At 45.1% G+C, this 18,203-nt stretch overlaps 1 protein-coding gene across 1 annotated transcript; it reads right to left on the bottom strand.

Annotated features, from left to right (window-relative positions):
- Nucleotides 1-253: 253 nt before the first annotated feature.
- Nucleotides 254-16,191, bottom strand: DIPK1C (divergent protein kinase domain 1C). Its single transcript, XM_050941842.1, has 4 exons — nucleotides 14,825-16,191; nucleotides 8,879-9,556; nucleotides 1,773-1,937; nucleotides 254-625 (listed from the first exon to the last, which is right to left on the bottom strand). The coding sequence occupies exons 1-4, from the start codon at nucleotides 15,005-15,007 to the stop codon at nucleotides 404-406; spliced, it is 1,248 nt and encodes a 415-aa protein (XP_050797799.1). The 5' UTR covers nucleotides 15,008-16,191; the 3' UTR covers nucleotides 254-403.
- Between the last annotated feature and the right edge of the window lie 2,012 nt (nucleotides 16,192-18,203).

The following is an 18,203-nucleotide window of genomic DNA, read 5'->3' as shown; positions in this document are numbered from 1 at the left end:
AATTAATATTAGTTCTGCTAAACATTTACACTTTTCATTTTCAAAGCATCATCCACAGATAAATATCTCATCAGCCTGGGGTCAGCACTCAGCTGGAAGCTATTTCAGCAGGAGACCACAACTCTATGGGCAACCAATGTCAGAATGTCACTGGGGAGAGCCAATGTGACTTCAAAAAGCCAAGCAAGAATAGTGCCCATCTAATGTAAAACAATTTCACCCCTCAAAGGGGATTAATAACATTCACTGCATCTTCAATCATGATTTTATTTTCATAGTAAAAAAAATAAACTATACACTGTAAAAATTAAGACAATGGCTAGGGGCAGGGAAAGAGAGAGAGAGAGAGACTGCTGACAGTGATGATTATTATATATCATCGTTACCAGTGGTTTTCACCAGGCTAACCATCTGCTTTTTGAAGTTCTCTTTGACTGGCTTGCAGCAAATGGTATAACTCAGACAGAGAACGCAGAGACGTTTGCTGGTGGTGTGTCAAGTCCTTGGGCCCTGGTTTGGCACATTCATGAACAGCCTTTTGCAACTGCAACTGCAGAGGGAAGGAAATTGTGGCTCCCCTGAGATTTGGAGAAAACCAGTGACGGAATATTTTGTCACAGATGACCTGTGAAAAGGTAAAAGAGTAGTTTGTCTTTCCGGAGCTGCAAATCAGACATTTGTGCCTCTTGGTGACTGTAAACTGTAGAAACTATTGCTTCAGCTGAGTTCAAAATGTCTCTAACACTGATAAGAGCAAAGCAGAGTGCATGAGGCACTCTACAAGCTTGTCCCTGGCCATTCTATTGAACCCTGCTTGACTGTACCTATCCATTACCAGCATGGTCCTCCCTGTGTAGCTGAGCTGTATTTGGTAGATTTGTAATGTAAGATATGGGCAAATGTCCACGAAGGATCAGGTGGAGGACACCTAGCTCATTTCACTTGTGACCTAATAGCAAATTGAACAGGGATTGCTAAACTCCACAGGACAGAGATTGCCTTTATTGGTGCCTTGTATTACCATTTTGCCTCTGTTATTATTAGCTATTGAGCACTGACAGTGTACAAGACCACTATATGCTGTAGCTCCCATCATAGCTCCTCTTATCTTTCAAAACACTGTGCAGATAAATAATTGTTCTCTGCTCACAGTCAGCCCAGTTTCCAGTAGAGGCTGCCTAAAGTGAAGACCAAGGCCCAGATTCTCCAGGGCTGCTTTGTTCTGTTATGTAGAGCAGTGGCCAGAAAGCCAGAGATTCCCACTGGAGAATTCTCCATTACTTCACCCACTCCTGCATCCCAAGCACAGCAAGGGAAAAGCAGGCAGGAAGAATATAGCACAGCTGAGCTCTGCTACCCCTGATCCTCTGCTGGCATTGTCAGCAGGGTAAGTTAGAGCAGAACACCTTGCTCCAGGGCCAGCTGCCCTTGAATCAAGAAGCTGGAGCCCTGGAGCCTCCTCCTCCCTACTAGATCTGTGCACAGCTTAGATTTGTAGAGAACCAGGCCATAAATCCCACATTTCTTACATGCAGGTAGACATTACACATGCAGAAAGGGAACGGTGAATGGTAGGGCCAGCTTGCATGCACAGAGAGGGGTTTATACACATAACTTAGGCAGACTCAGAAAACTGTTTGATAAATGTACATCAAACCTACTTGTCTAGACCTCGCCCAGTTCTAGTTCATGCCGTATGTTTCATTCTTTAGCTGCCTCTGACTGGTCTTTTTAAAAGGAAATATGCGCATAATGAATCTGCAGCTACTCACTTGCAGGTTGTTGTTGGCCCTCTCTGCCCCACATTTTCTGAGTCTCAGGTCACACTTTGAAAAGCAATCGAAAAAATTACAGTCTTCATCTTCTGTGCAATTCTGTTCAAGGATGTCCCTCATTTTAGGTTCAAAAAAGGCCATATCCACATCAATGGCGACCACCTGAGATCGAATAAACACATCAAAAGTGACACATGCACTGGGATATAACTGTTCAGTGTAGGGTGACCAGATGTCATGTTTTTAAAGGGACAGTCCTGTATTTAAGCCCTCTTGCAAATGCCCTGACTTTTTCTTAAAAATAGGCAAATTGTCCTGTATTTTCTGCCTTCTCCCTTTCCCCCATCAGTACTGGTGGGTCCTGCTGCTGGCCGGATCCTGCTCGCCAGCCACCCGTCCACCAGCGGTGCGTGGGGAGAGTCCAGTGGCTGATGATGGGGATGGGTGTGAAAGGCTGGTGGCAGGGTGAAGATGCAGTGTACAGGGCCGGCTGCTCCCCCGCTGGTCTGTCAGCACAGCCCCCGCTGCATGCCAGCTCTCGGCCAGCAGGGCCCCATCCCATTTCCAGCTTGCACTGGCTATGCCCTGCGAGCTGCGGTGGCTGTGTGGGGAGGCACTAGACGGCGGCCGGTTACATTTCATCTCTGCTGCTCGCCCATCAGCCCTTTACATGCTCCCCCTCGCACTGTCCTCTCCTTGCTTTGCCCCCTCATCCCTCCCAACCCCACTGCTCCTTTGTTCCCCCTCCCCCCCGGTAGGGCACGTCCCACTCCCAGTACTGTGCAGAGAACCAGTGCCTGGTCGAAGCATATTCATCTCACCAACAGCCTGGCCAGCAGGCTCCTTCCTTCCCCTACTGCCTCTGGCTGGGCTGGCACCCTGGGAAAGCCAAAGATCCTCTGACCCAGGGTACTGGTCAGGAGGAGCCAAGCCCTGCCTGTGCCAAAGCCCCACACAGCACTGGCACAGGGAAGCCTCTCGGCCCCTCAGCTAAGCTCTGGAGTAGTGGGGGTTAAGTGATTTCCAGCCTGTTCACACCCAGAACCTGCAAGCTCCACAGCAGCCCCTGCCGCAGGGGCTTAGTACCCTCTTCACACACACACACCCCAACCTGCGTCCTGCCCCCAGGGAGTGCAGGATTGCTCTATCCCCTTGCCACTCTACCTTGCTGAGCCATGTCTCTCTGGCCAGGTTCACTGAAGCCCCTGCAGTCAGGTTCCCTGGGCTGTGGTGCACAAAGCATCCTTAGGGCTTAACCCTTTCCTGCCTGCGCTGTAGCCAGGGGACAGAAGGACACTGGATTATGTCAATGGCCAGCAGCAGCCTGGAGGTGTTAGCTGCCTTTTGACACTGTGCAGGCAGGAAGGGACAAGTTGCTTCCAGCCACATGGTGGGAAGGGGAGCGGGTGGAGAAGAGATGAGCTCTGCAAAGACCTGGCCAGGTCATCCTTTTTCCCCACTCTTCCCCTGTGGCTGGAAGCAGCTCTCATCCCTTCCCTCCTGCAAAGTGCCAAAAGGCTGCTGCTGGCCACATTCTGGTGTGAACTGTGGCAGAAATCTGGTGAGGAGGGGCATGTGACCCTTCCTTCTCCCTCTCCCCCACAACATGTTGCCTCAAGGAGATACGGTGCCAGGTACCAGGAAAGGCAGGTCCATCCCAGGGTCCAGCCAGGCATGGAGGGCGGAGAGCACCGGGCAGGGACAGTTAGGTCGTCGATCACCCCCCCATGAGAGAGAGGTGTACGGAACTGTGTGTGCGTCACCTCTCCCTCTGTGGGGCTGTGTGGGGTAGGGGTGTGTCACCCCTCCCTGTGTGAACTAGGGATGTAAAAGGTTAACTGATAAGCAATATACCAGTTAACCCACCTTAAGCATTAACACTGGCCAGCCGACCCCAGTGTCCCCGCACTGGTTAGAGCGGGCCCAGCCGCGCCACCCGGCTGGAGTGGCCCCAGCCCCAGCCCCGGCAGACACAGCCCCAGCCGTGCCAGCCAGTGAGATTGGCCCCAGCTGCTTAATCAGTTAACCATTTAAAGGACATATTTTTAATTGTTTAAATAATTAACTTTTTGAATGGTATTTACATCCCTAGTGTGAACCCTAAAGCCTTAAAGATAAGAAGGTAAATATAAAGAATCCAGCTACGTAGTATTTCTTTTTAACAGATGCTCAGTCAATTTGACATTAATTTCAATGTTCGTACTGCATAATTCTGATTGATTGCCGTTGAACTTGCTTGAGCACGAGTAATTTTACCAAGTGTCCCAAATTCAGCATAGGGAAATATGGTCACCCTAGTTCAGCGTCACGTTACTGCTATCATTCCCTCAAAAATCAGCAGCAGCTGCTAACCAAGTGATTCTAGTGTCCTCACAATAGGGAATTAGAATCAGAAGGAAATGAGAGGGCTGGGCTGGTTACTGGGGCACTAATTTAAGCCTTGGAATACTTGGGTTCAAGTCCCTGCTCTGCCACAGACTTCTTCTGTGACATTGGGCAAGTCATTTAACCAGTCTGTGCCTCAATCCCCGTTTAAAATGCGATGATAGCACTTCCTGACCTCTCATGGGTGTTGTGAGGAGAAAATATATTAAAGGTTATGAGGTGCTCCCAAACTGTCGGGGCCACATGAGTACCTGTGATAAACTAGATTTCTGTTATCAGCTGGGCAGCAAGAATCCTGTAAATATAATTGTTTTTAACAAGAACAGCAAATATATAAGATATCTGGCCAACAGAAAAACACTTTAAAGTGAATGAGTAAAATTCCTCTCTGGAGTGAGTGGGCCCGACTTCACTTAGCTAACAGTAGTTGCAGTAATGATAACCAGTGTCACTCCCTCTTCTATGTGCTATTTGCAGAGGGGAGCTCTGTGATATGCAGGGGATACCTGCTCCTTGAATAGGCATTCATGTCATCAAGTGACATTCATGGTTCTCTCTCTGCTTATTTAGAAATATATCCATCACTGTTCCACAGCTGGTTGATGGTCAGCAGAGAGACTAGGGACTAAATGGATCTGAAGCCTAAACTATCGTCTGACCTCTAGAGTAGGGGTTCTCAACGTTTTTCTTTCTGAGGTCCCCCCCAACATGCTATAAAAACTCCAAGGCTCACCTGTGCCACAACAACTGTTTTTCTGCATATACCAGTGACCCTTCCTTAAAGCTGCATATAAAGCTGCATATAAAAGCCAGAGTTGGCATTGGGGAGTAGCAAGCAGGGCAAGTCCCAGTGCCACACGCCACAGGGGCCCCCACAAAGCTAAGTTGTTCAGGACTCGACTTCAGCCCCCGGTGGTGGGGCTAGGGACTCCAGGCTTCAGCCCCTTGCAATGGGGCTTCAGCTTTCTGTCCTGGGCCCTAGCAAGTCTAATGCCAGCCCTGCTTGGTGGCCCCCCTGAAACTTGCTCATGGTCCCCCAGGGGACCCCGGACCCTTGGTTGAGAATCACTGCTCTAGTTCAGGCTTAAGAAATATTGGACGTGCAATGCAAAAAGGACTGCACTGCTTCTGCAGGTGTTTGATTCATAACTGTCATGTGGGTAGAATATTTTAGTCTCCAGGATTGTCAGTATAACCCCTTTTACTTAAAAATTACAAAAATAAAGAAGGGGAGAAGGAAAGCCATCTATGTGATAACAGCTGCTTGCTATGGCACGTACAGTGTGGGCAGTGAAGTGAGAATAGTCTCACCTCGGTGCTGTGAATGCTGTGAGTTACATTCAACCTTATCATCTAACAATGTAAACCTTCACTCAGAGAAGCCCACCTGTTGCAGATGAAGTAAATTGGTATAGATGGAAATGTTTGGAAAATGGACAAAGCACAGCTATTTGCAATTACTCTGCGGAGAGCTTTAATTATAGAACTAAACCTCCCGAATAGCAGCAGAGCTGAAATGTGTGGTTGAATGACAGCTGGAATGACCCCAGGAATTTCAGATGTATGCATCTGGCAAAAGGCCAAATTGACTTTCCAAACCAAAGTCAAGGATAGGGCCTAATTTTTGCAATTTTTTTCCCATGAGGGGAGCTCAGATCTTGGAGAAACTAAACACACCTTTTTAACTCCAAGTATCTTTAAGCTTCTTGGAAAGCTTGATAAGAGTGATGTACCCTGGGGAATTTCACAAGTTCATGCAGGTAAATATCAGAAATATGTCTACTTTCTTAGTGTCGGTAGTGCCTTGTCCCTGCTGTAGTTTCACTCTTAAATTCTATTGGAAAAACATTGTTATTTTTGTTCATATGTGAAGTGGGCCAGATCCTCATGTCTGGCCAAACCGTGCTTGATGTAAGACCCAGGGCAATGGCCCTCCTGGTCCTGAGGGAAGTCATGAGCCAGTTTGTCCCCTGGTATAAATTAAAGCTGCCTCAGAGCTGCTGTAACCTATGCTGGCTTCTAGTGCCCTCCCAGGTGCTGGTATGGTGGCAAGCATCACGGGACTGCAACATGCTCCATTCCCCCTTCCATCCCCCCACAACATGTTCCCTATACCAAGGGGATGGCAAAGAGGTGGCTTCACCATTTCTGTCCCAGCTGATAATTTCCCTAGCTACTCTATTAGGGCAGCTTTCCAGCCGCTATGCATTGGAGGAGCAGCATAAGGAGGCTGGAGTGAGCACTGAGGATCTAGCTGGTTATTTTGGAAATGAATCCAGAGGCAGGACTGTTTGGCCCAGATGTGTTTTTCTGTACACTAGCAGCATCATTTGTTTTAGGTTGGATGGGGATGGAGGGATGCTCTTCTAGTCTTCTTTTTAATGTTATTATTATTCTATCATAAAATGCAAGAAACAACAAGATAAAAAATGAATCATAGAATCATAGGAATGGAAAGGACCTGGAGAGGTCATCTAGTCTAGTCCCCTGCACTCATGGCAGGTCTAACTATTATCTAGACCATCCCTGATGTGTTTGTCTAACCTATAAGCAAAATGATTTGCTTATAATATCCAGAGAATGATTAGAACATAAAAGGATACCTAAAATTAGCTTATCCAACCCCTTATCCTGGGAGTTGTCATTACTCTCACAAAGAGACATTGGTTTTTTTCAGAACACTTGTGTAACAGACAATCTCATTAGTAAAAACTTGTAAGTCCAGACCCAAAATCTTTTTCTGATTTACAATTTCAACTTTGACAAGTCCCTCCACTTAATGGGCTGAATCTTGAATTGTGGGATAGCTCAGAAAGGGAGTGCAAAGGTGGCATCAAAACAAGCAAACAAAAGTTTGCTTTCTCAAAACAATACTTTTTAGAGAACTCCACTAAACAATACTGATTGACATTGCCAGGCTCCAGAAACAGCCATGTCCAACTCTCCTCTTCCAGAGGGAGAGTCCTGGCATTGTGGATACCTAGAAGCGGAGAAAGGGATAAAGAGAATTTAAACATAGAGATCTTAGTGTCTAGGAATAGAGCAGGAGTCGAGCTAACAAAGTCAGGCTGACACTGACTCTAATAATGCGAGACTTGAAGGCCTAGATGGGTAGAAAGCAAGAAAATGAATGGGAACAGACACTAAGAGATACTGTTTTGACCTTGAAATCTCTTGTCCCCTTGACCTTGTGTTAGATAAGAATGGAATGTAGACTGTAGCAGAAATTAATGAGAAAAGTGAGATATCAGGAAGAAATATCTATAACAAAATACAGCTGTTGCTCATTATTGTATGCGAGGAAAGGTATAAAAGCTTGCCTTAACTATTTATCTAACAGAGACCTGCCCCTGTGTACTCTCCCATGCATTTGCAACTGCTCGAAAATAAAGCTGCCTATGTTGCTTGTTGCTTCAAACTCAGAGTGAGGACTTGTTTTTCTCTGACAGAAGGTAGGAAGGAATCAGGGAGAACTGTCTCTCACTAAAAGGTCTTGTAATGAAAAGTCCTCAATATTCTTTCATTTCTCCTAGGTGAAATCTCTTGTCTCCTGAGCAAATACCAAAACTGACCATGTGTGCTCAATCAGGTCCAATGATAGCACAGTGTAGCATTCATGCTGCATCTGACTGAAAAGATGGTAGGCAAAACCTATCCTGAGGAATCTCTATTGTGTCTTCCTCTGCTGAAGTTATGGGATATTTTTAGCTTTTCTCTGAAATTCTCCAACCATTCCCTACTCAGCTCCCATATTGCACCTGAATAAACAATAAAAGCTAATTGAAGGGTGAGGGCAAAGCACTCAAATTGCTTTCAATAGCTATAGGCTTAGGTAATATTTGTACAGCAGCCTGAAGATGTAAGTGTTATATGGATGCTTGGTAATTATTGATATTACCAGTCATATTCTGTAAGTATTCTACATTCATTATGAGTGCAGAAATTCCATTGATCTTACTGGAAACTGCATGCATGGTTTGAACATACTATGTATATACAGAGTCTTGAGTGTATGCACACAGTTTCCGCTGAAATCAATTGAATTTCTACAAACAGAATGAATGCAATATATGTCCAGAAATGTGGTTAACAATACCACTACATTCTAAACATATATAATCCTTCAATCTTAAAGAACAGCTCTACACTGAAAAGTTGAAAGGTGACTCTGCAAGAATGGCGTCATGCAGTTCCAGAGCTATTGCTTTTCAATTGTTTCCAGATCTAATGTGCTCAGGGTAAAAGCACAAAAGATGTTTTTCTCTGACTCTCAGTCCTGCAAGCTCAAGCCTTTCCTTGAAATTCAAACTGAGTTCTTGCCTTCCTGAGCATCACCCCCAGCAATAGTTTCTGTGGGACTGATTCTGCCCCCTGTGACAGCTCTGCAAAGTCACTGCCTCCAAGTGGTGTCCTCAGTAACACCTGAGCAATCCCGTTGCCATCAGTGGGGTTGCACAGGTGTAATTAATTACAATTAAGTAAACAGTTCTTTTCATAATGCACAAGAAAGAACAAAACTCAACTCTTTCTCTTTGCTACTTTGAGGTTTGCAGGAAATAGTAACAAAGAAGGAGCTTTTTAGCACTAAAGTATGTGACTGGATTCTCAATGCACTCGGGAAGCAGCTCTGATGACTAGGGGTGGCATTTTTTTCATATGCTCTTGCAGTTCAGAACTTGATCTTAAACTGTGACAACACAACCAAAGTATTAACTTACCGTGAGATCATTTCGGATAGCAAAATTCTCTGGTTTGATATCGCACAGGTGAAGCCGGTGAGAGAAATCATTATCAAAATGATTCACCATATCTAGGAAGCTGAGTGCAATGTCAGTTATTGCCTTCATCTTGCTTTTAGTGCCAGTGAAGGAGGGACCAACTGCATCCTCCAAAGGAAAAATAGTTCTGTGCCAGGCATGTCCAGCTGTGAGATACTCCACAGCATAAAAGTGGCCACAGGAGCCGATGACCTGTAGGACATGTTTGCTGAAGTCCTGCAGTAGACTGAAGTAGATATATTCTTCCTGTTGGAGTAAGGACCACATGCTGGCCACTTGTGCTTTCCAATGCAGACTTCTCTTCCTAGTCCATAAGGGTGCCATGGTGGTGTTAGATAATTCCAGACCCAGGACATTTTTGACCTCCAAAGCTACCATCAGCAGAAGCTCTGTCTCAGGAACATCCTGTGTTTCCATTTCATCAAGCAATCTGAGGCGCTGGTAGCTAGAGAAGATTTCCTTTTTGGATTTCAAGATGACTGGCCGGCCTTTCCAGTCCGCCTGGATGACCTTCTTACCTCTGTCATAGTAAAGGCACTGTTTGTACACCAGTTTCTGTGCCACACACAAGTCTTCACAAAGGTCGCCAGTCAGGGCTCCCTTGCTGTAGTCAAGACACTAAAGCAAAGGAAGAAAACAGTTCACAGCAGAAGAATAGTCTAGGAGCATTTCAGGGGGAAAGGGATCAAGGGGCATCTCAGTTACAGTGTGACAAACACCATATTTAGACTCTCAGATAAGGCTGTGATTTTTCAACTGTGCTTGGAGATCCCTTTAAAAGAGTGATTCTTATGGTAGTAGAGGGACTAGTTTTTCTCTGGCCAGGTAAAGGCCTAGTATAGATGACCTTCAACACTCTAATGTCTATTGGTCAGATGTTGATACTTTTGTCGACACCCCAGGATAATTTACACAGCCCTGCCTGAGTTATGGCAGTCTGTCCTCATCTCCTTATGGGTGGCAGCACTGCCCAGAATCTCCAAAGCACTATGTGCCTCTGCCCCACCCCCAATCTACCCCTCCCAGCCCAGCTACGCTCCCAAATAACCTCTACTTCAGGGCTCATGAGGGACTGGGGTACTCAGAAGATGGCCTGTGGCTACCATCCTCAGCTCTTGCACTGGGGGAATTCTCCTCCAACTGGATCTGGGGCTTTTACAAGCTCTTATACTGCTCTGTCTCTTTTACTGTAAATTTCATGTGAAGACCTTATTCCATGTGAAAACCCATCAAAGTCAATGGGACTATTTGTAGACTGAGTTACTACCCAATATGAAAAAGGGTTTCTTCCCCCTAATAATATAAGATAGGTGACAGTAGCAAATACAATCTATGGAGCCCAGAATATGCAGGCTTTTAAAAATATATAAATATAAATATATTTATTCATTCTGTAAGTCAGAAAGGCTTCTTCAGTTAAGGTCTGTCAGGCAAATTAACGTGTTTTAAAATAGTATGGACGTACATATCAGATATCCTTAGGTAATTTTGATGCACTTTGGGTAATCTTGATTTAAAAAATCCAAGGAATATCCTTTTGATCATTGTGTGGTCATTACAAATGCATGAAAGAAGTAAAAGGATACCTCCCCCCACCCATAATTGTTTCCATTCCTCCACTTCTAGACATATAGGCAGCTAACATACTTCTGCATCCATTCAGAACTTCCAGAAGTGCAGCTGCAGAGACTGTTAGGGTGGATCAGTGGACAAGATGATCGCGGATGTGGGGTGGAGGGAGAATAGTTTGTATTGATGAAGGAAGCCAAACAGCTGGGAGGTGGCTTGATAACATCGGTCGCCCTCATTGCTTTCTGGCATTTGAACTTTTGTTTAAAAAGTAAGTTGACACTTCCAACTGTTTAATAGTTGTCAAGACTGTCTGACCCCAACCTATTTGTTCTGTGTACAGGAAACATGATCATAGCATTTGAGTGCTGTTATTTTCTTAAAATAGTATCTGAGGTGTGCACCAGGGGAATATGCTCTGATGCTACACAAGGCTGAAAGTTAAATATGAAAATATCTTTTTTAAACACTCACCAAAATTGATATTTTATTTTTCTTGTGTAAACATTCCCCAATTAGCACAGGGAATAACAGTGAACTGGTAACATTGTCATCTGGGGACTTTGGGTATTAGTGACAGGATGGAATCTTAAGTCCAGTAATGGTGCAAGGGGTGACTGAAGAGGTGATGAACTGGTTATCATACTACATAGTAGCCAGGGATTCTTATGACATTAGAAGGACAAGTATGACAGGTACCACTTGTGCTCTCACAACCTGAAAGAGAATGTTGCATTGATAGATGCCAGAAAGAAGAACCAGGTACACAAACTCTGATGTGTATGTGTATGCCTAGGTTTAGTGTCCTCCCATACATATACTGAATGTGCATGCAAATCAGGATGAACACACACATTGTAGTCCACATGCACATAATTTTGGTGACTCCAGAAGAGCATATGCAATTTCGAAATTCTGGCCTCATTTTTGAGGTATCTAATAACAAGTCATCATTGTCTCTTACAAGTAAGAAACACACTTTTCCTCTGCTGAAGTAGTTTAATAATTCCTACAATCTGCGACCTTATCTTTAAACAACTCCTAGAAGGAGGGTAACACATCAAAGTCCTTTTTTTTAAAAGGAGTTTTAGTATCAGCTGATCAAAGAACCTTGCTTCCTCAATGTAAAGATCACAGCCTAACACGTGCACTACTACTATTAGGAAACTATAGGTCCCAGTCCTGCAATGAGATCCATGCATCCTGCCTGGAGCCCCATTGACTTCAACAGGGCTCCGTGCATCCGCAAGAGTCTCATACACGGATCCAATTGAGGTCTAGAAGAGCTCACACCTAGAAAACCAGCCGTGAGACATGGAAAAACATAGTATGCTTTCCAGTATCTGCTGTAGTTGCTGTATCCTTCTTACTGGTATTTCATAAGAACGTGACTGTGCAAAATATACAGCTACATCTACAACCCCCAAACATGGGAGATGAATCCAATCTGTAATGGGGAAGGAATATGTCTAAGTCTATACTTTCTATCCAACTGAATTGTTGATCTGTGCCTATTAACCTAACATCTGCCAGTCATGCATTCTCCAATTTGATTCTTCTTTACTGAGCTTTCACGGTGTTTCTTAAACCGTGGTCCTCAAGTCACTAGTGGACTGGGGAGCTGCTAATGTCACAGTGGTGAAATACATGACAGATTTCGAGCAGTGACATTTCTTGCAACTTGTAGATCAGCTCCAAGATTTCCAGAGGCTTTTTGCCCAATTAAACTAAAACCATATCAAACAAAGCAAAAAATGCCAGGTACCTCTCTGAAATTTTAGAGTGGTTGTCCACATACAGAAGTTGCAGCACTTTAACTTAAATCAGTAACTAAAACAATTTTAGTTTAAAAAAGTTCAACTCCTCCTATGAACTGGGTTTATTTATATCTATTTAAAACTGGTTATATCAGTTTAACTAGCACCTGCAAAGTTACCCATGCAAGCTAACCCAATAAGCCAGGTTTAAATTAGTGTAAAAGAGTCCACACAGAGTTTTGCACCAATTTAACTAAACTGGTTTAAAATCATACTTTCTGTTACGTGAGTGCAACTTTGTGCGTAGATCAGATCTGAAGCCTCCTGTCTTTCCTGATGTAAATTCTATTGTGAGCAGGTTTATGGAAGACTCCAAAATCAGAGAAGTCCTACAAGGAGCATAGAAACCAACTGGAAAGTGATGTAGAGTGATCAGGGTAATGGTGGGAGTCAGGCTGCAGGTAATGAATGGGAGATTAGTAGTAATAAATAAAAAGCCCTACAGTCCGGGGTGATGTTTAAAGGTTATGTACCACCTACACCCTACTGAAGTGGTGTGCATTTCTTCTGCTGACCCTTTACACAGGTATCAATTTCACCGAGAGAGAAACTAAAAAGCACCACTACAAAATAGAAGGGAACGTAACCAAGTATCCTCACCCATTGGATTACAACAGGTCACTTTCATCTTGTTGTCCACTGAAAACACTGTCCTCATATTATATTTTCCATATTACCAAACATGTCCCATGCTTCAGGAAAAGGATGGGATGGAAGGCTGGGAAAGTGAGTTTTCATGAAAGGGGTATCTCTGCTCACAAAGGGGTTATTCTGTAGCTGGATTGCATTGCCTAAAACAGTGAAACCAAGTGTGGTGCTTAGAACATTTACACAGAGCAACTCCTAGCTAAAAGAAGGTGAGCTCAGTTCCTACTGGCTCCACCAGGAAGCTGTTCCTTTTTGGTTCAATTAGAGCCATTGCTTATGGACAGTGATGATCCTTTTTCATGTCTGAGCAGGGGAAATGCTCCCATCAAGTTCAGCCAATGGACTGGAGACACCTCTTTGCTACATGGTTCCTTAAGTCCATACTGGTGTCTGGTGAAACACTGGCAGAGACAAGTGTCCAAATGATTCATCCCTGAAATCTCAGGGCTCAGGCCCTGGGAGGGAAATGTGAATATAGCTATTGCTGCTTAAAATAAGTTGGCAAGGCTGCTGTGTATGATTAGTCTTCCTTAATTATCTAGAAGGTAGGAAAATTTATGATCCTCAGTTGCTCACTACTATAATAGATTATTTAATTTCCATTTGGATTTTTTTCCACTTAACCCAAGCCTTTACAAAGAAGACTCAGGCTTTTCATTTTAACCTACACTGCCCCACTTTTCTTCTCTACAGAATTCCAAACCATCACATTTGACTGAATAGTCTCACATGCTTTCTTGGTTTTTTTTTAAATAAATATTCTTAAATATCCCCTATCAGGGGGAAAAAAAGTGGTGTACCATAGCCTGAAGATGATTTCTGAACCGAATGTGATCTCTGCCTAAAAAGCTTGTTGAGAAATCACCTTATATTTGAATGCATGTGGAATGTTGAAGACCCCTTCTAAAATATTTCAGAAGTATAGCTGCACATATCTCAAACAGCAGCATCTTGGATCAGCTAACCTAAAGGATTAGTCTACCTTGTTTTACAGTACCAAGAAAGAGCTGAATATGGTCTGCAGATGTTTTAACTCCCAGAACTTTTACTCCCCTATCTTTTAAAATCCATTAGAAGATGCTTTAGAAATATTTTAGTCCAACCTATTAAGTGCTCTGTCTTGTTGAATTGACATTACCCTGCTGGGTAGAAGGAGTAAAATGCAGTCAGCATTGTAAAGCCTTTGCAAGTGGTAGCTCCTCAGCCCAATTCCCTTTGCTCTCTCCCTTATACACAGTGAAGCTTCGCTGTAAGATTACTCCATCAGCCAGAGGCACTCGCCTTTCCCATTAACACATTCACGGACCTAGTATCGTCGCACCAAATATTCATTGATTCCCAATACTCTGTATTGCAAAAGAACGATACTTGCACCTTATTTTGCATCGAGGCAAATGAAGACATTCAACTATAACAATGGCAAGGAAATACTATGAGTTTAAAAACTAGTCATTACAAACTCGGGACGTTTTACGCGCTGCCTTCTTAAACCTCTGAGTGCAAGAACCGAGGCATCGTCTGTGGGCACCACTCTCCCCCCGCTTCTCCTATTTCAAGTGACACTTATTGTTCACCAGTGGGTGGAAGGAATGAGGCTACGGTTAGCTCGCTTGGTTAGCATGGCCCGTTCTGTGCAGGGGAGAGCGACTGTACCATAATGAGAGAAATGGAAACAGACTCAGGGATCTTAACGGGGATGGGGGCGGCGGGGTGGGTCACACCCACTGTGCAGGGGGATCAAAGAGCAAAGTGGCTCGTGGGGCCCTGGCGCTGCCCCCGGCGTGTCACTGGCTGTGCTGCGGCCCTGGTACTTGCCATGCGAGCCGCACTCTGCAAGCGCGCGGGGACATACCAGCCTCGCCAGGATCCTGTGGCTTTTCTCGTCCGTGCAGCGCTCAGAGAAGACGCTCCTGTGGACAAGGAAGAGGAACGTGCTGCCCAGCAGCCAGCAGGCAGCCCAGCAGAGGAAGAGCAGGAGCGTGCATCTCCTCCACATCTTCAGCCTCAGCCTCTTGAAGCCAAAGACGCCCCTCATGGTCCGTCCTGGCAGGGGCGGCTTCACACGGTGCAGCAGCCAGAGGCAGGAGGGGGCTCCATGGAGATCAGCGTCGCTCCCACTTGTTCGGATCTGTCACTGGAGCCATTGCAAGAAAGCAAATAAACCCCCCGGTCCATGGGCAGTGGCTGGCAAATGACACAGTGCTCGCCGAGCAGCAGCAGCAGCAGCAGCATGCGTGTGTCATCCCCACGGTGCGAGCTCCTGACTGGGCTGTCTGTGACGGGAGCCCTGCACTGCATGGAAGTTACTCCCACTCTGTCCCTTACGCGGACTGATGCTTTTGCAAGAAGCCCGAGCTCTCCTTTTGAATTGAAGCCACGTAGTTCGCCTCTTTTGTCTGCTGGGTCCTGTGTCAACCAACCCTCCTACTGGAGTTACTAGGCAGCTCCCCCCTCAACCTTCTCCCGAAGTTTCACACACACGAATAAAAGGGGGGCTGAAGCCTGGATTAGAGCGGCCCTGTGAATCTTTTTAATGCTGGTTGCGGCTTGACACTTTTAAGAGACAGCCTGAAGATGGATGGCCCGTCTGCATGAAGCGTCTCTAGTGAAAGGGGGACCAAAGTTGATTCTTGAAGAATAATTTATGCTGTTTGAGTCCCTCTGAGGTTTACTACCCACAGAGGGAAACAGCAAAAGCAACCCAAGAGCCCACTTACAAATGCAAGAGCACGTGTGCCGCTGAAAGTGGTCTGAACCGAGTGTGGGGGAGCCTGTTACAAGCTGGGAATAGCAACTTTGGTCAGACAGTGCTAAAAGTGCACCCCTCAGCGACCTTGGCTGGGTTTATTTTATTTCATGTGATGTTTTGCTGGGTCTGTGATCCCTTGTGACACCCTCCCACACACACACACTTTAAGCACTGAATGTTACCCCTCTCCCCCAAACACACACACACTTTAAGCACTGAATGTTACCCTTCACCAGTAACACCATCTCAAACCCTGGGGACCTGTAGTATTTGCACTGCACCCGCTAATGCACTCTCAAACAAAACAAACAGGTCCCTGCCCCCAAAGAGCCAGCATTCTAGGAGCTCAGCTGTGGTTTTAAGCACACAGGGGTACTGGGATAGTGACTTTGTTGGAGCCCTGTGTAGCCTCCCTAGCTCAGTGGGATGTCTGGGGCATAGGCACTGGTGCACTTTTCTAGACAGGGCAGGGAGTGGTTATCCTCACTCTCACCACAGAAGTGACAGCTCCGTTAGTGGCTGGGGTGGTGAGGTGTGGGTCTCTCTCTGCCTTGGGTGAGAGGCTGGTGTTACTGTGGGGGCTACCTTCATTCAGTGAGAGTATGGACTGCGGTTATGTTTGGTCCCTGTGCTGGGTAGGATGGGAAGGAGGATCCTTGCATCCTGTCCCCACTCCTGGGCAGGCACTCAGGGCTAGGCACAGTCTGGCCCACACTCAGAACACTGGGCTCAATTCTTCCCCCTCCCCCACATCCAGTTAAGTAATAATTTACTCTTTGGGTAAGCCCATCACTTTCATAGGATAAGATGCAAATCAGCATAGCAAGAGCATCTGAATCTGGCCCACTATGAGATATGGCACGGAAGAGAGGACCAGATTCTTCTGCCCTCACTCTTATGGAATTGTACCTCATTTCATGAGCAGTTCCCTTGCAGTAAAATGCATTGAATTCAATGCAAAGTAAGATGCTACTTAACGCCAATAAGGATGGCAGAGTATGGCGCACAGGTGGAGCAAGAGTAAAGGACAAGGGCAAACCGTGAAAGATAATACAATAGTATAATATATATATATGCACTGTGTAAGTCACTGCTTGGGTGTTTTGTCAGGAAGCTAATTTAATTTCACCAAGTGGTGGTCAGTATTGGATAACTGGGCACAATGAACCCAAAAGATGTCTGTGCTGCAGCATCATGTCCAAATTCATCATGAGAAATCTGGCCCAAGACACGTCTATTGACACAAAGGAATGTTACCTCTCAAAGCAGCAAGGAATTCCTGTTCTGCAGATTTTAAATCATGTGTGTAGCAAGCATGCTTAGCACAGATCCCCCAGCAGGATGGAGCAGGGCTTGAAGGAATCTTCTAAAAAGTGTGTGACAGACATAAAAAATATGGAGAGAGGAAAAGGTTACAGATGACACCTTAGCCCTGAAGCTTTCTTGAGGCTGGCAGGAGGAGGGAGGAAATAAGAAAAAGAAAACAAAAGTACTGTATTTCATCCTGAAAGAGCCCTTGGGGCTGAAACACTAGCACTAGCCACAATTTCTATTTTGACTGTGTTTTATTGACCTTTTCCCTCTACTTTCCTCCCCATCTTTCCACATCTACATGCTGACACAGCACCACACCCAGGCACCATAATATGTTTTTTCCCATCATACCTAAAGATAGACTTGATTTTAAATGCTGGAGGCACAATGTGATTTTAGGGAATAAGTGATGTGAGCAGTGTGAGCAATGGGCTGGGAGCCAGCAGTTCTGGATTTTTAGTCCTAGTTGTCACTCTGAGACACAATTTTTCAGAAGCTGCCTCTAAATGTGTGCCCAGTGTTTGCGTGGTTAGCTTATGACTCCTACCTGTCTCAAGATAGGCATCCAGTAGCTGAGGCACCACAAAAAATTGGAGACTGCTTTTGAAAATGTGACTCTCAAGCTGTGTGTGTGTCAGTATCTCCATGTGTAGCCCTTATGGACCTATGGTACTTCCAAGGAGTATAATTAGTTAATGTTTGTAAAGTATTATGTACGTATCATTCCTTTTCAACCTTGGTTCTGAAACACACTTGAGTGATTCCTGATGTAGATTTTGTGACTTGGAAAGGGGAAACAGACCTTTGGGGGCTAAAACCTGCATTCCTTTTGCACTCAAAACACCATCTGAAATCAGTGGGAGTTTGGAATGTGCAAGGAACCCAGGATGGCTCACTTCATGCTTGCTCAAGGTCTGATCCTTCAACCTCAAACCCATCTGACTAAAGTTACTGCTCTGCCGGTTTGGGACCACAAGATTTATGACAACATTGGAGACATTAATGCAGGATGAATAAGTTAAAACAAGACTGGAAAAGACTGGAAAAAACTAATACAGTTAGAAATCTGTTACAAATAGCTCGCGATTTTCTCTTTATCTTTTTAGGTGCTCCTCCCAAAAACATCTCTGCTGACAGCAAATGAAAGCTACATCTGGTACCACAACAC

Source organism: Gopherus flavomarginatus, chromosome 2 (genome assembly GCF_025201925.1).
Source record: "Gopherus flavomarginatus isolate rGopFla2 chromosome 2, rGopFla2.mat.asm, whole genome shotgun sequence".
Taxonomy (NCBI): domain Eukaryota; kingdom Metazoa; phylum Chordata; order Testudines; family Testudinidae; genus Gopherus; species Gopherus flavomarginatus.
Note: the sequence above shows the minus strand (reverse complement) of the source record. Positions and strands in the feature narration are given on the sequence as shown.